We start from the raw sequence: 20,916 nt of genomic DNA on the forward strand, positions 1-20,916 counted from the left end.
TGTGTTGTTCAATAAAAAGTAGTTGGTCTAGAGCCAGGAGCTGAGGGAGAGAGGAAGAAGAGATGGCCTTGGGCGGGGGTGGGGGGGTGAGGGGGTGGCTAGGGGGAGGGGGTGGATTACTGAGCAGCCCAGAGGACACGGCTTGGTGGGAGACCACATTTGTGAGGTGTCCCTCTGCCATCCAAGCCCAGTGTGGCCCTGGGCCAGATGTGGAAGTGGAGAAGGCACTCAGTCAGACTGATCCAGGAATCAGAATCGGTAGGGCAGGGGTAGCAGAAAGATGAGGCAGGACAGAAGGTACAGCAAGAGAGGATGATGTGATGGTGATCAGAGAGAAATGTTGAAGCCAAGGGCTGGTTGAAAGTCTTGAAGGAACAGGATGAGCCAAGGTGCCAAGAGTCCAAGGAGCTCAAAGAGCAACAACCATGGAAGGATAAGGGTAGGACAGAGTCAAGAGCAGGGGTGGGGTGGGGGCGCTGTTGTCAGAAGCCAAGAGGCAAGCATTTCTAGGTTTACTCAGAGGATTACCTAGAGTTCCTCTGGGTAATAGTAATGGTTTGGGTCCAGCCCCGGGTTAATCAGAGCCAAGTACTCTAAAACAAAGCATGGCATGGCTGAAGAAGATCTCAGGCTGCAGACAAGATACAAGACTAGTTTTTCCAAGTGACTCAGGCTGTATCTGAAGGAATTACAAGAAGAAAACAAATCCAAAAGTTCAAAGTCATTAGAGATGCTAGTGAAATAAGTGAATATTTCTCCAAGAAAATAATTTCTGCTTCTTTAAAGGAGATAACACACACTTGGATATGTTAACAAGTGTGTTTGTGTGAAAAAAAGAATCTTGTAGCTTTGTAGCCACATGGCAGCTAAAGAAAGACAATATATAAAACCCATATGAGAGCTCGTTAGACTGGGAAAAAATATACGAATGAAGATGCCATTCCAAGAGGGAGGGGATATATGTATACATACAGCCGGCTCACTTTGTTGTACACTATACACTAACACAATATTGTAAAGCAATAAAACAAAAAAAATGTCATTTAAGATTCATTTATGAAAAGAAAACATTGGAAACATGGGTATCAACAAAGTATAATAATTAAGAAAATTGGGGAATATACTTACGATATAATATTATCTGGTTGTTAAACTGATGGTTATAAAGACTATATAATAATATGGGAAATATTTATGATAATACATTAAGTAAAAATCAAATGTAGTATTCAGGTACACAGTACACCATGATTCTAAATGTGTAGGAAACAAATATAAGATGAAGACAATCTTAACAGCAGGTTTTATGGAAGATTTCCCTTCTCTCAATTTTCTCGCATTTTTTATAACATGGCTATGTTAAAATTTTAAATTATTGCATTCAATTTCAACTCTTTCCTACTGCTTAGGAGTTTCTCCTTGTGGGCTTCCTAAAAACAGCTCAAGAAAGGAGCTCAAAAAAACCCTTCTTCCAGTCTCAATCCCACCTCCTCCACCCAGTTGGTGACCTTGCCTTTGCCTCTGCTGCTGCTGCTAAGTCGCTTTAGTCGTGTCCGACTCTGTGCAACCCCACAGAGGGCAGCCCACCAGGCTCCCCCGTCCCTGGGATTCTCCAGGCAAGAACACTGGAGTGGGTTGCCATTTCCTTCTCCAATGCATGAAAGTGAAAAGTGAAGGTGAAGTCGCTCAGTTGTGTCTGACTCTTAGCAACCCCATGGACTGCAGCCTACCAGGCTCCTCCGTCCATGGGATTTTCCAGGCAAGAGTACTAGAGTGGGGTGCCATTGCCTTCTCCGACCTTGCCTTTGACCATAGGCTAAATCTCCCCAACTCTCTGTCTTTGCATTCAGTTGTCTGCAATCTCTGCAATACTGTCTTCCCCAGGCTAACTCCATCCTGTCTCTGGAGAAAGAAGGTTCTTCCTACTCTTCACTCCAGACCACTGCTTGTATGATTTCCTCTTTTTCACAACACTTTGATCTCTTCTTCCTATCCTTAAACTGCTCACCTAAGCCAGGTACAGCTACCCAGCTCCTCAGAGATGCTTTCCCCAATGCTCCTGCCTTCTATCAATCTTGCCTCAAAGAGAATTTTCCTGTGGAACTCTTACTGAATGTGGTATGTGCTCTAAAGCCAAATTTTCTGAGCATAAATTCTTGCTTCTCCACTACCTGGGATATTTACCCATGTTATCTCGGGTTCAGTTCAGTTTAGTTCATTTCAGTCACTCAGTCATATCCGACTCCTTGCAACCCCATGAACTGCAGCACGCCAGGCCTCCCTGTCCATCATCAACTCCCAGAGTCCACCCAAACTCATGTCCATTGAGTCCGTGATGCCATCCAGCCATCTCATCCTCTGTCGTCCCCTTCTCCTCCTGCCCCCAATCCCTCCCAGATAAGAGTCTTTTCCAATGAGTCAACTCTTCACATGAGGTGGCCAAAGTACTGGAGTTTCAGCTTCAGCACCATTCCGTCCAAAGAAATCCCAGGGCTGATCTCCTTCAGAATGGACTGGTTGGATCTCCTTGCAGTCCAAGGGACTCTCAGGAGTCTTCTCCAAGACCACGGTTCAAAAGCATCAATTTTTGGCGCTCAGCTTTCTTCACAGTTCAATTCTCATAGCCACACATGACCACTGGAAAAACCATAGCCTTGACTAGATGGACCTTTGTTGGCAAAGTAATGTCTCTGCTTTTGAATATGCTATCTAGGTTGGTCATAACTTTCCTTCCAAGGAGTAAGCGTCTTTTAATTTCATGGCTGCAGTCACTATCTGCAGTGATTTTGGAGCCCCAAAAAATGAAGTCTGACACTGTGTCCACTGTTTCCCCATCTATTTCCCATGCAGTGATGGGACCAGATGCCATGATCTTCGTTTTCTGAATGTTGAGCTATAAGCCAACGTTTTCACTCTCCTCTTTCATGTTCATCAAGAGGCTTTTTAGTTCCTCTTCACTTTCTGCCATAAGGGTGGTGTCATCTGCACATCTGAGGTTATTGATATTTCTCCCGGCAATCTTGATTCCAGCTTGTGCTTCTTCCAGCCCAGTGTTTCTCATGACGTACTCTGCATATAAGTTAAATAAGCAGGGTGACAATATACAACCTTGACATACTCCTTTTCCTATTTGGAACCAATTGTTCCTGTTGTTCCATGTCCTGTTCTCACTGTTGCTTCCTGACCTGCATACAGGTTTCTCAAGAGGAAGGTCAGGTGGTCTGGTATTCCCATCCCTTTCAGAATTTTCCACAGTTTATTGTGATCCACACAGTCAAAGGCTTTGGCATAGTCAATAAAGCAGAAATAGATGTTTTTCTGGAACTCTCTTGCTTTTTCAATGTTCCAGTGGATGTTGGCAATTTGATCTCTGGTTTCTCTGCCTTTTCTAAAACCAGCTTGAACATCTGGAAGTTCACAGTTCATGTATTGCTGAAGCCTGGCTTGGAGAATTTTGAGCATTACTTTACTAGCGTGTGATATGATCAGGTTACTCATCTTTAAAATAGTGACAGTGATAGAACTTACTTCACAAGCACTCAACAAATGCAGGTTTTTATTATTTGTGTTCCTTGATTATTGGGGTGTTCAGCTTGTTTTCCTTACCACAGTGCAAATTTTTGGAGACAATTTTAGTCTTACATAGTAACCACTGTCTCTGTTTGCCCAGGACTCATGGATTTCCCAGGATTCGCTATTTTCAGAACTAAGACTGAGGAAATCCCAGACAAATTGGGACATTTGCCCTGCATTCATGCCTAAGGCAAATGTCTTACACATAGGAGATATTTAAAGAATTCTTATTGAATGAGTCTGTATCTAAAATCATAATACAAACACAAATATTTCCTGTATAAACATAGATCTAAAAATCTGCATTCAATCTAGAACAATAAGTTCTCTTTTCCTGTGTTGATATGGCAATTGATATATTTAAACAAATCCTTTTTAAAAAACAGATTATGTTTTAATCCAATATTAAAGTTATTTAATTTTTCTTGTACATTTTACAACACTGATGTTAGCCTTCTATTAATATAATGACTGTCTGGGGAGGCCTTACAAATAGCTGTGAAAAGAAGAGAAGCGAAAAGCAAAGGAGAAAAGGAAAGATATAAGCATCTGAATGCAAAGTTCCAAAGAATAGCAAGGAGAGATAAGAAAACCTTCCTCAGAGATCAATGCAAAGAAATAGAGGAAAACAACAGAATGGGAAAGACTAGACATCTTTTCAAGAAAATTAGAGATACCAAGGAAACATTTCATGCAAAGATGGGCTTGATAAAGGACAGAAATGGCATGGACCTAAAAGAAGCAGAAGATATTAAGAAGAGATGGCAAGAATACACAGAAGAACTGTACAAAAAAGATCTTCACGACCCAGATAATCACAATGGTGTGATCACTCACCTAGAGCCAGACATCCTGGAATGTGAAGTCAAGTGGGCCTTAGAAAGCATCACTACGAACAAAGCTAGTGGAGGTGATAGAATTCCAGTTGAGCTATTTCAAATCCTGGAAGATGATGCTGTGAAAGTGCTGCACTCAATATGCCAGCAAATTTGGAAAACTCAGCAGTGGCCCCAGAACTGGAAAAGGTCAGTTTTCATTCCAATCCCAAAGGAAGGCAATGCCAAAGAATGCTCAAACTACCACACAATTGCACTCATCTCTCACACTAGTAAAGTAATGTTCAAAATTCTCCAAGCCAGGCTTCAGCAATACGTGAACTGTGAACTTCCAGATGTTCAAGCTGGTTTTAGAAAAGGCAGAGGAACCAGAGACCAAATTGCCAACATCCGCTGGATCATATAAAAAGCAAGAGAGTTCCAGAAACACATCTATGTCTGCTTTATTGTCTATGCCAAAACCTTTGACTGTGTGGATCACAATAAACTGTGGAAAATTCTGAAAGGGATGGGAATACCAGATCACCTGACCTGCCTCTTGAGCGACTGAACTGAACTGAACTGATATCATCTTTGGGAGAGATGCAAACCTGAATGTTCTGCGGAAGAATCCTGACAATACAAGGAAGAAGCAAACTTTAAAAACTTTTGTCCAAATTCTGAGTCTGTATTAACTGCCAAATTTTCTTCTACCCTTAGAAAATAACTAGATTAATTAATTTTCTCTGTAGTTTATTTGTGCAAGTTGAAACCAAGTACATTTCTACTTTTTTAAGACTGAGGATTCCTCATTTACAGAAAATCCTAGCCAATAGAATGCGGAGTTGAAGCAACTTTTTATCTTGACATCACAAGCTTAATTCTCTTCACCACCCCTAGCAACCAGTATGCAGTCCTAGCAACAGCAGCTGGTACACCGGAACAGCATTGTTTAAAATAAACACTCTTCCCAGTTGGCATTTGCAAGTGATCTTTTTCTTTCCATCGTTTAAAATATAAGTGTGAACATATCTTAAGAAAATGTAAAACAAAATGAAAACTGCTTGGAAAGGTATGCAGGAAAATGAAAATCATGAGAAAATGCTAACTGCCAAAAGAAATTTATGCTTTGCCCTTTATCGCCACCAGAAATATCATCCCCAGATATATTGAAAGCTTTTCCTAAGGGTTCTCAAAATTTAGAGTTATCAAGGATCTCCTAAAAAAAAAAAAAAGTCATCCCCATAGAATTCCATTTTTCAAGTGTTTGGAGAGTACCATGTGCTAGGAGACACAAGAATACAAAGATGAAACAAAATAAAATCGTAAGGCAAGTACACAAATAGCTACAAAACACAAGATATAGAGACAGGCTCCATAGTATAATGGTTTGGAGAATGGTCTCTGAGCCAGACTGATTAGGTGTGAACCATTGCTTAGCCACTTAGCAGTGGTGTGAGTCCATAAGTCACTGAGCCTCTCTGTGTTGCACTTCCTCATCTGTGAAACAAGGGGTAATAGTAGCACCTGCTTGCAAAGGTTGATGTGAGGCTTACGTGAACTAATTTACATCAAGGGCTTAGCATAGGGCCTGACACAGAGCGAGTGCTGTATATGTATGTATTATTATTAATTTTAGGATAGAATGTTACAGGTAACATAAGACAAGTTAAGAAGACGTGTAATAGATGGTTAAGGAAATAGAAGCACATCTCAGGAGAGCAGGACGAACTTCAGGGAGGAAATGAGCTGGGTTTTAAGCCACGTGACAAGGACAATAAGACTGATAAGCAAAGGGAGAAGTGACCCAGCAGATGGAGAGATGAGGCATTAGAACTTGAGAAGGAAGAAGGCTGAGGGATTATGGGGAACAGGGAGGGCACGTGGGGGCCTCACCCAATAAGATGCTCCTCACTGGCTCTCTGAGGGCAGCACAACTCTGTGGGAAGTGAAAGTGGGAACATGCCACCGTGGCCAGTGCAACAGCTCTGAATTTTGATGTAACTCCACGTGTCTGGAAAAAGTTAATGGTTCAGTTTCGGCCAAATAATAATAACATGGTGTTGAGGGCAGGTGAAAAAATACAGGAGAAGAGCAGAAAAGGAAGCTGAGAAGGGGCAGGTGGAGGCCAGGAAAGGCCGGAAAGCACACCAACACCACACTAAGTCACTGGCTCCATTGTGTCGGCCATGGCTTCTCAAAGTGAGCGGTCTCCTTGGAGTATTTCCCTTAGACTCTATTATGGTGTTGGATAAAAATGCAGATTTCTTAGGAAGAATGGGGGATATTGAGATCAAGTGAGAGGGCTGTAGTAAAAGGAGGCAGGAAGATGTTCCAGGAGAGGAGAGGACAGCCTTAGAGTCATCTTCTGAAGTTCTTACTTCTGACTCCCACCTCCCCAAGATCTGCCTTTATTATGAGATGCAGGGGGAGGAGGCAGCTAGATTGGGAAATTAATAACTCTCCTGCCTTCCTCTGTGAGTGTGCAATTATCACATGAACTCGTGAATGTACTCTTAAATCTTCTTTGAGGTCCAGTGTATGGACTGGACCATACAAAGCTCTCTCCCTTAAAGGGTAGTTAAGGCCACATCAGCAAAGGAATCCCTCTCTGTTCATCTGTTGGCATGGACATGTGGTATATGAGTGACCTGCAGAAAATAGGAATCATTGCAAGGAACCCTCACCCCACATTGGGAAAGACACATTCAGAGAGCCAAAGGGAGTGACATGGGACAGGCCACACCTTGTTGTATGAAAAATAATGCAATGACAACAGGAAAACAAACAAAGATGTTAAGGATATAAGCCACAGAGCTAGGAAAATGAGAAACACACATTTCTCTCTTTTTAGGCTCTGATAATCAATCTAGAGAATCTCTCTTCTTGGCGTAGTAAATGCCTATGTGAGGTCATAGCCATGGTTTGATGGATGTCTCTTCAGATTCTACTCTTTTGCCTTCATTTTTTGTTATATTCAGTTTCATCTGTATCCTTTCCATAATTTGATAGGACAAAGTCTAGGTCTGTTGTAAATCCCATCACTCAAAGCAACACCTGTAAAGGCTCCCAATTCCCATTCATGTGGGTGAAAGGAAAATAAAAACAGTCTTAGCTGAAGTTCAGACTATCAGAGGTAAAGGAGATTTGAATGACTGAAACATTAGGGGTGTGCCTTCCTGTGCAAATTAATTTGAAGGTTTTGAGAAGGCAAAGTACACATATACAAATGCAAGCAGCCAAATAATCTTGCTTGTGAAATCAATGAAGAATTCACTAAACCATGCATTTTAAAATTAAATAATGATTTAATGCCCTCTTTGTATGAAGCCTTGAAAAGTTTTATTAATTATAAATCTCTTTCAATTCATACCATGAGAAGGTAGATCCTAGAATTTTCAACAAAGAGTAGATGGTAAGGACACTCATGCCCTGAATGTAGGAAAAAAAAAGAAAAACACAACAGGGGTGGGGGTAGGGGAGAAAAGAAAAGAATTTTAGATCTCCTCCTTACAACAATCCCACCAAGTCAATAAAAAGCATCACGTACAGTGGTTTGCATTCCAAAGACTCTGCAAACCAACATTTCTGATACCTAGTATCTGGAAACAGTGCAAAGTAATAACCATAATAACAACTGTGTCTGCAAACGATTTTTATTTTTCATTTAATTTTTTCCTCAAAGAAATCCTACGACAAGGAAGGTCAGGAACTATTATCTCTGTTTTGCTAAACAAAAGAAATAAATAAAGCTCAGAGAAGTTAACTGACTCAACCAGTGAAACCAAGTTGTGCGTGAATCCTAAATATTGAAATTTCCTGGCCCATATTCTTCTCCTTTCTAAAATCTCAACAGAAACTGACATAGAAGGAACCAGCACCATACAAGCTGGGTCTCCCACCAGCTTCACCCTCCATCCCCAAAACCCACAACTCACAGACATGGATGAGCATCTTCCTGCTCCTACCATTTTCTGGAAGGCATTTCAAGGACATGGAGGGTGGTTGAACCCCATATTATGCACAAATTTAAACATTCATGATATTAAAAAAGGTATTTTTTAAACACTTTATACAGTAGGCTACTAAGCAGAAGGTATATACTTGTTTAAGTGGGTAAATATTTAAGATAAATTAAGTTAAAAAAAAAAAAAGCAAATTATAGGAAGACATATGTGGTACTTTAGAGGGTATGTAAATGGTTTCTCGGAGAAGGCAATGGCACCCCACTCCAGTACTCTTGCCTGGAAAATCCCATGAACGGAGGAGCCTGGTAGGCTGCAGTCCATTGGGTCACTAGGAGTCGGACACGACCGAGTGACTTCATTTTCACTTTTCACTTTCACGCATTGGAGAAGGAAATGGCAACCCACTCCAGTGTTCTTGCCTGGAGAATCCCAGGGACGGGGGAGCCTGGTGGGCTGCCATCTCTGGGGTCGCACAGAGTGGGACACGACTGAAGCGACTTAGCAGCAGCAGCAAATGGTTTCTCTGGTGGCTCAGATGGTAAAGAATCTGCCTGTAATTCAGGACACCAGGGTTTGATCCCTGGGTCGGGAAGATCCCCTGGAAAAGGAAACAGCTACCCATTCCAGTATTCTTGCCTGGGAAATCCCACGGACAGAGGAGCCTGGCGGGCTACAGTCCACAGGATTGCAAAGAGTTGAACTAAACACTTTAGGGCATACTTAAGACTGCTTACTTATTACAGAAACACACACATACATATAAATGCAGCACACTGCAAACTAAAGCTAACAGAAGTTACTTCTGAGGACTTGGGAAGAGTACTGCATTTGGGGGTGTAATCAGAGGGGCTAAGCAATGGTGTTGAACACCCGAGCTTTGGACCTCCTTGTGTGGTTTTGAATCCAGTTCAAACAACCGCTATATGGCCACAGGCAAGTCACTCAGCTTGCTGTGCCTCCGTTTCCTCATTTTTAAAATGAAGGTGATTATAGGGCTGATATACAGACTACCCCACTGGCTCAGTGGTTAAGAATCTGCCTGCCAACGCAGGAGACAAGAGTTTGATCCCTGCGTCTGGAAGATCCCTTGGAGAAGGAAATGGCAACCCACTCTAATATTCTTGCCAGGAGAATTCCATGAACAGAGGAACCTGGCAGGGTAATGTCCATGAGGTCACAGAGTTGAACATGACTTAGCAACTAAACAGCAACAAAATACATGCCGCATGAAATAACATGTAAATCACTTAGTGTCTGTACCTTAAAGAAAAAGCTTTCAATACACGCTAGGTATTAACTGCTGAAGTTTTTATAAGCAGAATGCATTACTTGTATATGGAACCTGGGAGTCTGAGATCAAGGTGTCATCAGGGTTGGTTGCTTCTGAGAGAGATGAGAGATAATCTGCTTCATGCCTCTCCTAGTTCCTTGTGCTTTGCAGGCCACCCGCGGTGTTCCTTCGGCTAGTAGATGTATCACCCTGATCTCTGACTTCATCTTCTCATGGAGTTCTCTGTGTGTTGGGGGTGTGTGTGTGTGTGTGTGTATCTTTGAATCCGAATTTCCTCTTTATCTAAGGATGTCATACTGAATTAGTGGCCACTCTAACGAACTCATCTTAACGTAGTCATCTGCAAAGACTATTTCCAAAGAATATGACACTCACAGGTACGGGGGCGGGGGTTAGACCTAACATGTTTTGAAGAAGATACAATGTAACCTATAATAATGGGAGAAGACCAAATTAGAGGTTACTGCAGTAGTCTAGGTTTTCCTTAGAGTAGTGGTCAAGTAGATTTTTTTAAATGAAAATATTTGGTGATTGGGTACAATGCAGAGAGGCAGAGACCTCTGGGTTTCCTACTAAAGCATCTGGTAGATGCTGGCAGCATTTACTGAGATGCAGTGAGGGCTGGAGTAGATGAACTGGGGTAGATACAAAAACGTCTTCAAAATTAACTTTAACAAAATGCCCATATAGCTTAATTCCAATAATACGTGACATGGGCCAAACAGGTTTATTTTAAAAGACTGAAGTTTATTTTTTTTAGATTTTATTTCCTATGCTTTTAGTCTCCTTAATGATTTCTGACATTCGCCTTTCAATATTCTGGGTCCTTCCTTTATAAACACATGTATGTTGTTCTCCATGGAGGCTTCTGTACTCTTGGCTTTGAGTGTCAAGTGTTTGAGTGGCTTCAGGTGCAGAACCCCATAGGAACAAAACTGGGACTCTGTAAGAAGTGGGAAGGTGCCTATTTCTTTTATTATTCTGTCTGTATATAACCTAAAGGGACCCTAATAAATGCTCCCAGCATAAGCTATTATAGTAAAGTTATGCAATGAATAGAAATATTGGCAATTAAAAAATATTTTTGAATCTCTAAATTGTGTGCTGAATTACATGCAGAGATATCATTAACACACTGGAGACACTGGGGAGCCCATGGGTGACACATATGATTTGCTGCAAGAAATTCTGCAACAAGTGTTAACAGCTTTAGGTCTACATGGGTGACTTGTAATAAAAGATGCCTGTGGCAAAAACAAGAGAAGAGGAGTTGTGGGAAGCAGTTTGGAAAGTAGTAGGGTGAGCAGAGGCAAGAACTTTCTGGGCTTGTAGGAACATACATTGGGAAAAGAAATTTCCCAGTCATTGAGCAACTGTCAGTGACACTAATATTGAATCAGCTAAGTAAGCTGTAGGACCATCTCTTCTGTGTCTGTTCATCCAGTCAAGACATATGGACTGGGAGTTGGCCATGTGTTGGAGATATAGCAGGGAACAACCAGAAATAAGCTCCTGCCCTCATGCAGCTTACACTATGGGGAGCAGGAGGCAGGCATTAAACAAGGAAACAAATGTATCATAGTGTTCCAGATTAGAAGGAATGCTCTGAGGAAAGCGCTGTACAGGATAGAATTCAACTTCCTGCTCTCAGATTCTGGGGGTGTGCCTGCCAATTTACAAAGAGAGGTCGAAAAGGCCACTGTTTAAGAAGTGAGTGTGAGTGTAGTGTGATGGGGGAGTCAGGCCTTTGGCTTCTTACAGCCCCAAGTTCAGATTCTGGTTCCAGCCCTTTCTGACTGTGAGGAGCTGAACAGGTGACTTAACCTCCCTTAAAAATGTGTGTCTTAGAGCACCAAGCTTGGTCCTCAACTTCCTCCACCTTGCCTCCGGAAAGACATTATTTATTACTGGAAACTGAGGTTTGGAACAATTAAGTATAACTGTGCAAACTGTTAGAAAAAGCAAACATGGATAATGCCTGAAGTTTCTATGCCCTCTTCACATTTAAACCTCATAGTGTTTATCCCCTGTCATGGACATACACAGGAACAATTTATATATTAAGAAAGATTACATACCAGTGAATTCAATTCAAAAACCTTTATGTGATATCTTCATGTATAAATAACTTGAGAGAAATACAAAGGTCAAAAGGAACTGCATCTGTCTCTAGAAAGAAAAACATAAGCATGTAAGTCGTCCCTCAGTATCCAAGGGAGACCGGTGGGAGAAACCCCTAATGTTACTGAAATCCATGGATATTCTAGTTCCTTATATAAAATGACATAGTACTTGCAAATAATTGATGTGTGTCCTCTAGTGCATTTTAAATCATCTCAAGATTATATACCTAATACAATGTAGGTGCTATATAAATAGTTGCCTGTGCCTTTTGGAACTCTCTAGAATTTTTTTCCTAATATTTTTGATCAGCAGTTGATTGAATCCATAGATGCAGAACCCACAGATACAGAGGGCTGACTGTATAGTTATAGCACAGGGAAGCGGCAACTTCGCACCAGATAGTACAAAGCAAATGCCACAAGGGCAGGGAAGGGGATCAAAGTGCTATTTCTTAGAGTCTGAGAGGTGGAAGTTAAAGTGGTCCCTGCTTGGTGAGAGGAAGGGTTCTCCAGGGGGTTCGCCAGCAGGGATGGGGGAGGATCCCTGATGGAGACAGAAGGAGCCAAAGGAAAAACAGAAAGGGGCAGAAGAGTACAGAAAGGGGCAGGAGAGTACAGGGTGCTTAAAATGTTATTTTGAAATGGGCAGATCTTCTTATTTTGAAATCAGGAAATGAAATTGAAAGAGACAAATTGGGGGCAACTGTAACTTCCTTACTGGACACTTCTTTAACGTGGGGTATGACTTCAACCTTGAATTATTAGGGTAATAGAAACATGCTGAGGATACATGCCATTTCCAGCTCCAAAACCTGAATTCAGATGACCTGGCAAAAGGACACTCCGAAAAGAAGATAAGGAGGTGAAAACCACCACACTCACCACCCCCCTCCCCCACCCCCCGCACCTGTCACCAGGAATGGTTTGGTTCTGGTCTCTTCTAAGATGCTTAGTAAGAGCATTAGTAATTCTTATGCCCCAGCAGGACATAGGATGAAATACCTACGGAGACTGGGCAATTCAAGTTGCCAAATAGAGATTTGTTTCCACCCTAGATTTTCAATTATAATTTAAGACCCTCAAATCTACTTCAGGATTCTCTGGTTTTCGTTCCCCTCTGAAAAGTCCAATCTTGATTCTAAATGAAGACTTCCAAATGTTTTGCAGCAGAAAAATAACTGTAAATACATTTTGGCAAGATTTGAATAATTTTTCAACTTTCTGCAGCATATGCAGATAATAATTGAATAAAATTATAAATTATATAATGCCACTTGAAAGTTTTGTTGAAAGAAATATATCATCTCAAGTCTCAGGCCAAAAGTAGGCTGTAAATAAATACCTATATATTCTCAAGTTACAATTTCCAAGTTGTTTCACCATACAAAGGGGGATATTTTAAAAGCATATCATTAGCAGTTCCAGTTTATGAGAGCTCATTGAAAAACCCAAATCGAATTGGTGATATCAGTATTTGTTATGTACTGTTGATACCAAGATGGAACTACACAGACATTCTGCTACTAGTAAGATAAAAGTAATCCACATTTATTGTATACTTGTGGGCTTTGGAAGCACACTATTTGCCCTAGTACATGAAGCTATCAGAGGAGCACCTTGTAAGATCCTAATGAGCAACTAATCCAACCTCCTTATCCTATAAAAGTGGAAACTAAGTCCTAGAGGGATTAAACAGTTGTCCACAATGTTGAGCACCAGATGACCCACCCAAGATGGATGATCACACAGCACCCCCTAAAGACATGGCAATTGCAGGGTACTGTCTGCCATTAGAGTGAACCCGAGGGCATCTTGCCCTGCAGATTCTGACCTTGATTTCTAAGCATGTATCTAACTCCAGTCTTTGTGCTCTTTTGCTCTTGTAAGTCCCCAGTATTACTTTAATTTTCCTGTGAAGAAAATAATTATCTGAAAAAAGTTTCTATTTTCCTCTCACCTCCCTTCCTCCCAGACACACACACACGCACGCACGCACACACACGAGAGACACGCACACACACGAGAGAGAGAGAGAGAGAGAGAGAGAGAGAGAGAGAGAGAGAATACTACTTTCCATCTAGTAACTATTGAGTCAAATTGTCCGAATGACATCCTGAGAATAATAGGCTTTCAAGAAAGCTCAGCAGCTAATTTAATATCCAGGACAACAGAGTAAAGGAGGTCTGGAGGGAGAGAGACACATGCTTCCTATTTGAGATCCCTTTTGCATTAACCACCTGCTCTTTGCCTCATTTATAATTCTTCCAGACAGACTGCTACTTGCCATTGTCAACAATGACCTATCAGAATTGCAGTATAGTTTCAGAACACAGATGAGAATAAGCAAAGGCCAGAGCAAGAAACAGAACAGTGTCTTCAGTACCACTTTTCCATCGCTAAAGGCCTTCTTGCCTCCATACAAACATCAGCATCCATCAAGCTGAAGGAATGGAGCATATCTGGTTCCCGGATAAGGTAACAAAGGCTTCAGGATGTTCACGCATGGTCTCACAGCCTTTTTTCAGAATAGGTGTTTTCCCTTCTGAGTTGGTACCAATCTGCACATGGGGAGCTTGGCTGGGAAATGGATCTGGAATCATTCTTTCTATTAAAGAGGCCAGTGCAAATGGTCAAACAAGGAAGGAACTTCAAAGGTAATACTAGAATTTGTTGTAGCTTGTCTAGAAATGCAGCCACTTAACACAGGCTACCTCTACAAAATACCAAAACAACCAACCAAATAGGAAAAAAAAAATCTAATTATTAGCTATCATGTGATGCTTATGAAAGATTGCATAAGAGCTATTATTTTTAATTCATACAAATGGATATTGATTATGAACATCATCCTATGGTGCTGAGATTAACATCAGATGAGATAGTTATTGAGAAGATGCTCCTTTATTGGCAGAAAGGATAAAAGGGGGAAGCCATAGATGGGATGACAAAGTCTGTACAGCACAATAAAGGTTGGTGTTCGTAGATTAGAGACCCTATCATATCCCATGATTCCCTAAAACTAACCTAAATGGAACTATGAGGCCAATATCCAGAAATCCATATATATTGTATAATATACCAATAAGCAAATACATTGAAAAAAACAAAACAGAAAATAGGTACAATGTTGCAGAGTAACCAGGAACATATTAAAAGATAGTCTGGGCTTCCCTGGTGGCTCAGATAGTAAAGAATCTGCCAGCAATGAATGAGACCCAGGTTCAATCCTTGGTTGGGAAGATCCCCTGGAGAAGGGAATGGCTACCTACTCCAGTATTCTTGTCTGGAGAATACCATGAACAAAGGAGACTGGCAGGCTACAGTTCATGAGGTTGCAAAGAGTCAGGCATGACTGAGCAACTAACACTTTTTCACACTTCAGTTATTTAACTAGTTTAAATATTAATATATTAATATATGTCCCATGTGTTGCTGAAAGCAATTTGACAAACACTAACCCATCAGTCCTCATAATACTTCAACTAAGTACGTACTATATCCAATGCTGAATTCATCTCTAAGGTTTTAGCAAATTAATTCCCCCCTCCCTTGATAGTTCTTTGATGCCCCTTTAAAAGTGTGTGTGCATTCTCAGTCACTCAGCCATGTCTGTTTCTTTTCAACCCCATGGACTGCAGTCTGCCAGGCTCCTCTGTCCATGGACTGTCCCCAGAAAGAATCTGGAATGGGTTGCCATTTCCTATTTCCAGGGGAAATAGGGGCTATTTCCAACCCAGGGATCGAACTCACATCTTTTGTAACTCCTGCATTGGCAGGCATATTCTTTACCACTGAGCCACCTGGGAAACCTTGTGGTCCTAATGACTTTGTATTAAATGATTGGCAAACACAAAAGAGATATATTACTTATAATAAGGCGTAAGTATTTGTCTCGGGGGCTTCCCTGGCAGTCCAGTGGTTAACATGCTACGTTGCCAATGCAGGGGGCAAGTGTTCGATCTTTTGTCAGGGAACTAAGATCCCACATGCCATATGGTGCAGACAGAAAGATCTTTTTTTTTTGATCAGCACAATAAAGGCAAGTAAAAAAAAATTTTTTAAGTATTTGTCTCAGTTGATCAGCCAACTAACCAAGACTCTGTTTAATTTGTGGTGGTGGTTTAGTCACTGAGTCGTGACTGATTCTTGCAATACCATGGACTGTAGCCCATCAGACTCCACTGTCCATGGGATTTCCCAGGCAAGAATACTGGAGTGGGTTGCCATTTCCTTCTCTTGGGGATCTTTCTGACCCAGGGATCGAACTGCAGTCTCCTGAATAGCAGGTAGATTCTTTACCGACTAAGCTACCAGGTTATAAATTCACTGTTCATACCTATATCTATGAAAAATATGAAAATATAAAAATAAAGAATATAGCAATAAACCCCAAGTATTCATCCTCAGAGTTAACAAATATCAAATATCAAGATTTTCCTATACTTCGTGTTTCTATCTGCACACTCCTCTCTCACTTTACCTTCCTCTTCTCCTTTGCCATTTCCTTCTCCCTCTCTCTCTCCCTCCCTCCTTCTCTCAGTTATTTTATGGAGAATCCCAAATATCAGTTCATTTCACCGCTAAAACTACAATATGCATCTCTAAAATAACATGGATGTTTTTCTCAAATAATTTTGGTCTATTATGTCATCATTGCACTTGAAAAAAGAAAAAATACTTTTCTTTTCTCTAATCATCGAATACCTATACATACTCAAATTTTCCTGATTCTCAGTTGGTATGTTTGAGTCAGGATTCAAACAAAGCCCACATACTGCACTTGCTTGTTTGATTTCATTTAATCTAGGGTAGTGTACATGAGTGCATGCTAAGTCACTTCAGTTCTATCTCTTTGAGACCCCACGGACTGTAGTGCGCCAGGCTCCTCTATCCATGGGATTCTCCAGGCAAGAATACTACTGGAATGGGTTGCCATGCCCTCCTCCAGGGGGTCTTCCCGACCCAGGGATTGAACTGGCATCTCTTATGTCTCTTGCATTGGCAGGCAGGTTCTTTACCACTAAGGCCACCTGGGAAGCCCGATCTAGAGTAGATCTCTCTTTATTTTTCTTTTTTCATCCCATTGATTTATGAAAGAACTTGAGTCAGTTGTCTGACAGAATATCACACATTCACAACTTTTCTGTTAGCTTTCTTCTGAGATCATTTAACTTATTTCTTCATCTGCCATCTTCCTTGTAAATGGAAATTAGCCACAAAGACTTGATTAGACTCAGATTTTACTATTTTCCCAGGGATATACCATAGGTAAAGTGAAGTGAAGTAAAAGTTGCTCAGTTGTGTCCGACTATTTTGCGACCCCATGGACTATAGAGTCCATGGAATTCTCCAGGCCAGAATAATGGAGCGGGTAGCCTTTCCCTTTTCCAGGGGATCTTCCCAACCCAGGGATCGAACCCAGGTCTTCAGCATTGCAGGTGGATTCTTTACTAGCTGAGCCACAAGGGAAGCCCATACCATAGGTGGTGCTGTGTAATTTGGGTGAATTAGGTCAAGAGGACTTGATCTTACTGCTGCTGAGATTGATCAATCAGTGGGATCAGGTGAGGACTGCCTGAAGCCTCGTTGGTATGATTACCCATCAATCTTTCATCTTGTGGCTTCTTGAATTCATGAGCATTACCTAACTCTGTTGCTTTATTTGGGCTGCAAAACAGTGATTTCCTAATTATATCATTCTTTCCCTATTCATTGCTTGGAATTTTGTAAAGAAGAAATTTCCCTTTTTAGGTAGGTGCATCTGGTTGTCCAAAAATAAAGTTCATACTGGAAAAACAATATACAATTAATTCTTTCATATGATTCATAGTCTTCTACTTTTAGAGTGGAGTTGTTGCTCTAGTTATTGAAGTGGTGTCCAATAATGTCTCCTTCTATCTCTGTAGTTTTATGACAACCCCTTGGTTTTAATGTATTTATTCTGTTTCCAATAATTGCATTCAATACCTCTTCCATGCCCAAATTGTCTCATGTTTGGCTCAGTATCCTTTGATAACTCTTTTGGTCTTTGGAATCTCCCCTGTGAATTCTACATATTTTTACCCCAAACCTGGAACCAGTCATTCCTCTAGTAATCCTGGTTCCCTTCAGAATGGTAGAGTATTCTTTTTACTGAGGTATAATTTTTAAAATTAATTTTTATTGGAGTATAGTTGATTTACAGTGTTGTGTTAGTTTCTGCTTTACAGCAAAGTGAGTCAGTTACACATATATATCAGAGTAAAACGGTTTTTGGAGATGACAATTTGAATAGCATGATGCTCATTTCTGTTGGGTTATTATTTCTTTTATGCCTCCTCACTGGACAGAACTAAGAAATACATAATTATAAATAAAGATAAAACTTTAAGTTTATATTGCCATTACCAATTACATTAAATAATGTAGGATTTTGCTTAGTATATTTGACTTTTATACTAAATTTCTTTTCTGATATCTGAAAATCTTTATTCCTTAAAACACTAAAATAATCACTAACTTGCATTCTGTAAATAACTATAACACTAAAAACAAGCAAAAAATATTTTGATATTATAATACCAATATCACTAATGAGTGAAGTGTAAGATTTCTTTGCAGCTCTATATCTCCTCAGATAATATTCCCTTAAAGATTGTAAAAATACCCATGTTCTGAAATCACTTGAAATAATTCTTTCTCTGTGGTTATGGCACATACAATTAGATTCATTTGTTTTCATTAATTTTCAAATTTTAGACATTGCTTTATTTTCTTTTTTAATTTTATTCTCTGAATATATTTACATATTTCCAGGTTCAAAACCTTAAAACAAGATAAGTCAAAGAGGTTTCATTTTCACTACCCTCAGTCCACCATGTTCCCTGAATCCACATACAGGTGATCATTTTCATTAGTTGTGTTAGTTTGCCAAGTTTATCCTTTCATCTCTTCTTGGCAAAGAAAAATATTCTGTACAGATATTTATTTATTACCACCCCTCCCCTGCTGTTCTTACATAAAAGGTAGCATACTACATATGCCTCTCTGCTTCTTTCTTTTGTTTTCTCAATATATATACCGGAGATGCTTCACACTAATGAGTTAAATCTTCTGCATTCTTTTTTTGTACAAGTGCCTGCTGTGTTATCCACCTTTTTCAGCTGTCTTCAGTGGGCAGATTATTCCAAATTACTTAGTCCCCATTGCCAGAGCCAACTTTCTTCTTCTTGGATCTGCAGGTAAAACATTAGTTTGATAAGTACAGCTCCATGCCCACAGGTACCAGTTATTCCCGTGTGGTTTCACTGGATGACGGCAGAATCTTTTCTCACCCTACTGCCCGGCCCTCTGGTACTTTACTCCAGAGAAGTATAAAAAAGAGCACAGTGCGGACAGTGAATGCTACCAAGACTCTCTCTCTTATCCTCTATTTGAAGAAACATTTCCAAACTGAAATATGCCACCACCATTTACTAAAAAGAAGAGACATTAGTTGCCAACAAAGGTCCATATAGTCAAAACTACAGTCTTTCCAGTAGACATGTATGGATGTGAGGGTTGGACCATAAAGAAGGCTGAGTGCCAAAGAATTGATGCTTTTGAACTGTGGTATTGGAGAAGACTCTTGAGAGTCCCTTGGACAGCAAGGAGATCCAACCAGTCAATCTTAAAGGGAATCAATCCTGATTATTCATTGGAAGGACTTACACTGAAGCTGAAACTCCAATACTTTGGCTACCTGAGATGAAGAGGCAACTCATCAGAAAAGACCCTGATGCTGGGAAATATTGAAGGCAAGAAGAGAAAGGGAAGACCAGCAACAAGATCGTTGGATGGCATCACCGACTCGATGGACATGAGTTTGAGCAAGCTCTGGGAGATGGTGAAGGACAGCAAAGCCTGGCTTGCTGCAGTCCACAGGGTCACAAAGAGTTGGGCATGACTGAGTGAACAGCACAAGTATCATCTTCTCTTGATGTTTTCTGAGAGTTGCAGCATCTAATGAATTCTCTCATTCAATCATTCAATAGAAATGTTTACTGAGCATCAACTATTTGGAAGGCTCTGGACATACATAAAAATAAAATTAGGCATGGTTTCTGCCCCCAAATGGTATTAATGGAGGATTCATGAAAAAGATATTCTGTTTGAAATAAATTCAACCACATACTGCTTATCAAATGATCATTTAAAATGACTCAGAAATGTGGAGAATAAATTTAGTAACTTACTTATCAGGGAAACATAAAAATAAGGTAGGAATAAAGAATATGAATATCTAATTAATTAATACAGTAACTCTTTGTATGATGTTGTGAAACTGCTGCACTCAATACGCCAGCAAATCTGGAAAACTCAGCAGTGGCCACAGGACTGGAAAAGGTCAGTTTTCATTCCAATCCCAAAGAAAGGCAATTCCAAAAGATGTTCAAACCAACTCACAATTGCACTCATCACACACGCTAGCAAAAAATGATCAAAATTCTATAAACCAAGCTTCAACAGTACATGAACCTTGAACTTCCAGATGTTCAAGCTGGATTTAGAAACGGCAGGGGAACCAGAGATCAAATTGCCAATATCCGTTGGACCATTGCAAAAGCAAGAGAGTACCAGAAAAATATATACTTCTGCTTTATTGACTATGTCAAAGCCTTTGACTGTGTGGATCACAACAAACTGGAAAATTCGGAAAGAGATGGGAATACCAGACCACCTTACCTGCCTTCTGAGAAATCTGTATGCAGGTTAAGAAGCAACAGTTAAAACTGGGCATGGAACAACAGACTAGTTCCAAATCGGGAAAGGAGTATGTCAAGGCTGTAATTGTCACCCTGCTTATTTAACTTATATGCAGAGTACATTATGTGAAATGCAGGGCTGGATGAAGCGCAAGCTAGAATCAAGATTTCTGGGAGAAATAGCAACAACCTCAGATACACAGATGACAGAAAGCAAAGAAGAACTAAAGAGCCTCTTGATGAAAGTAAAAGAGGAGAGTGAAAAAGTTGGCTTAAAGCTCAACATTCAGAAAACTAAGATCATGGCATCTGCTATATTTATATTTAATGATTTTTATATATAAAACATTTCAGTATCTCTTTTTTACTGATGTATTTTCCCATTTTTTAAATGGTTTCATTTTTAACATATGTCTTAAGTTC

The 20,916-nt window shown here is 40.3% G+C and overlaps 1 protein-coding gene across 1 annotated transcript in view; it reads right to left on the bottom strand.

Moving 5' to 3' along the window:
• Positions 1–528: 528 nt before the first annotated feature.
• Positions 529–20,916, bottom strand: part of IQCJ (IQ motif containing J) — a 249,489-nt gene continuing 229,101 nt past the window's right edge. The window contains exon 6 of the mRNA XM_059889873.1: positions 529–679. Coding sequence (XP_059745856.1) covers positions 529–679 — 151 coding nt within the window. The remainder of the gene's footprint in view (positions 680–20,916) is intronic.

Source organism: Bos taurus, chromosome 1 (genome assembly GCF_002263795.3).
Source record: "Bos taurus isolate L1 Dominette 01449 registration number 42190680 breed Hereford chromosome 1, ARS-UCD2.0, whole genome shotgun sequence".
NCBI lineage: Eukaryota > Metazoa > Chordata > Mammalia > Artiodactyla > Bovidae > Bos > Bos taurus.